Below are 2,325 nucleotides of genomic sequence, written 5' to 3'. Positions count from 1 at the left end.
ATGCCGAGCGTCAGCGGCGTCACGTCGAGCAGCAGCAGACCCTCCGTCTGTTTGCTCTTGCCGCCCGTCAGGATGAAGGCCTGCACCGCGGCGCCGTACGCCACCGCCTCGTCGGGGTTGATGCTCTTGTTGAGCTCCTTGCCGCCGAAGAAGTCAGACACCAGCTGCATCACCTTGGGGATGCGCGTGGAGCCGCCGACGAGCACAACGTCGTGCACGGCGCGCTTGTCCATCTTGGCGTCCTGCAGCACACGCTCCACCGGCTGCAGCGTGCCGCGGAAGAGGTCGCCGCACAGCTCCTCGAAGCGCGCGCGNGGGGATGCGCGTGGAGCCGCCGACGAGCACAACGTCGTGCACGGCGCGCTTGTCCATCTTGGCGTCCTGCAGCACACGCTCCACCGGCTGCAGCGTGCCGCGGAAGAGGTCGCCGCACAGCTCCTCGAAGCGCGCGCGGGTGATGGTCGCCTGGAAGTCGATGTTGTCGAAGAGCGCGTCGATCTCGATCGTCGCCTGCGCCGCAGACGACAGGGTGCGCTTGGCGCGCTCGCAGGCCGTGCGGAGGCGGCGCAGCGCACGCTGGCTCGACGACAGGTCCTTGCCCTTGTTCTTGCGCTTGAACTCGTCGCAGAAGTGCGCGACGAGGCGGTTGTCGAAGTCCTCGCCGCCAAGGTGCGTGTCGCCGTTCGTGGCCTTCACCTCAAAGATGCCGCCGTCGATCGTCAGCAGCGTCACGTCGAACGTGCCGCCGCCAAGGTCGAAGATGAGCACGTTGCGCTCCTTGCCGTCCTCCACCTTGTCCAGGCCGTACGCGATGGCGGCGGCTGTCGGCTCGTTGATGATGCGCAGCACCTCCAGCCCCGCAATCGTGCCGGCGTCCTTCGTCGCCTGCCGCTGCGAGTCGTTGAAGTACGCGGGCACCGTCACCACCGCCTTCTTCACCTGCTTGCCCAGATACGACTCCGCCACCTCCTTCATCTTGAGCAGCACCATCGAGCTGATCTCCTCCGGGTTGAACGTCTTGGTCTCGCCGTGGAACTGCACCTGGATCACAGGCTTCTCATCGCCCTTCGTGATGACCTTGAAGGGCCAGTGCTTCATGTCCGCCTGCACCACAGAGTCGCTGAACTTGCGGCCAATGAGGCGCTTCGCGTCGAACACGGTGTTGTGCGGGTTCATCGCCACCTGGTTCTTCGCCGCGTCACCAATGAGGCGCTCCGTATCGGTGAAGGCCACGTAGGACGGCGTCGTGCGGTTACCTTGGTCGTTCGCGATGATCTCCACGCGCTCATTCTGCCACACGCCCACGCACGAGTACGTCGTGCCTAGGTCAATGCCAATAGCGCCTTCGTATGCCATTTTCAAATCCGGGACCGGGTTCTAGATGCTTTGCAGTAGTGAAGCTTTCTCCGTGAGTTGGGGGGCGGGGGGAGAGAAAGACAAGCAGAGAGTGTGGAAAAGAATGAACATATGCACAGGAGCAGCCGCAGCCGCAGCACAGGGCCGTCACGGCTGCACTTGCCCCGGGTGAAGGGTGGCGCAGCTGCGTCAGTGTCGGCCGTGGAAGCACCACTCGCAATAGCTTGAACAATAATAATAATAATAATAATAGGGGAGCAGGGAAATAGTAGTAATAATTATATATCAATACCAATAGGCGGTAAGAGGGCCGAGGCACTCTCACCGAAAAAAAAAAAAAAGATGGGCATCCATTACAGAATGAAAGTCCACTCACGTGCCACGTCCACCGGCGTCACGCACGCGCCTCTACCGGATGTGCTCAGTCAACCTCCTCCACCTTCGGCCCCGACGACGCCGACGGGCCAGCACCGCCCATGTCGCCGCCCATGCCGCCAGGCATGCCACCGGGCATACCGCCGGGCATGCCGCCAGCACCGCCGCCCATGCCCTGGTACATCTTCGTCATGATGGGCGTGCAGGTGCCCTCCAGCTCCTTCTGGCGGTGCTCGTACTCCTCCTTGCTGGCCTCCTGGTTGTTGTTGAGCCACTGCAGCGTCTCCTCCACGGCGCTGTTGATGGCGCTCTTGTCGGCCTCGTCCAGCTTGCCGGCGACGTTGGGGTCGTTGATGGTGTTCTTCATCGAGAAGGCGTAGTTCTCAAGACCGTTCTTCGCCTCGATGCGCTCGCGCTGGTCCTTGTCCTGCGCCTCGTACTTGGCAGCGTCCGACACCATGCGCTCGATCTCCGACTTGCTGAGGCGGCCCTTGTCGTTCGTGATGACGATCTGGTTGCGCTTGCCGGTGCCCTTCTCCTCCGCCGACACGTTGAGGATGCCGTTGGCGTCCAGGTCGAACGTCACCTCAATCT

The 2,325-nt window shown here is 62.5% G+C and overlaps 2 protein-coding genes across 2 annotated transcripts; both read right to left on the bottom strand.

The window, feature by feature from the left end:
* Positions 1 to 153: 153 nt before the first annotated feature.
* DQ04_17141010 (heat shock 70 kDa protein) lies at positions 154 to 1,356 on the bottom strand (the record flags this gene model as incomplete). Its single annotated transcript, XM_009317554.1, has 1 exon — positions 154 to 1,356. The coding sequence occupies one exon, from the start codon at positions 1,354 to 1,356 to the stop codon at positions 154 to 156; it is 1,203 nt and encodes a 400-aa protein (XP_009315829.1).
* A 421-nt stretch (positions 1,357 to 1,777) lies between these two features.
* DQ04_17141000 (putative heat shock protein (HSP70)) lies at positions 1,778 to 2,191 on the bottom strand (the record flags this gene model as incomplete). The annotated part of the gene is made up of 1 exon (XM_009317553.1): positions 1,778 to 2,191. One exon carries the CDS (start codon positions 2,189 to 2,191, stop codon positions 1,778 to 1,780), a length of 414 nt encoding a protein of 137 aa, XP_009315828.1.
* Positions 2,192 to 2,325: the final 134 nt, after the last annotated feature.

The sequence above is a fragment of the Trypanosoma grayi genome (genome assembly GCF_000691245.1).
Source record: "Trypanosoma grayi strain ANR4 Tgr_1714_V1, whole genome shotgun sequence".
Lineage (NCBI taxonomy): Eukaryota > Euglenozoa > Kinetoplastea > Trypanosomatida > Trypanosomatidae > Trypanosoma > Trypanosoma grayi.
This window is presented reverse-complemented; position numbering and strand designations above follow the sequence as displayed.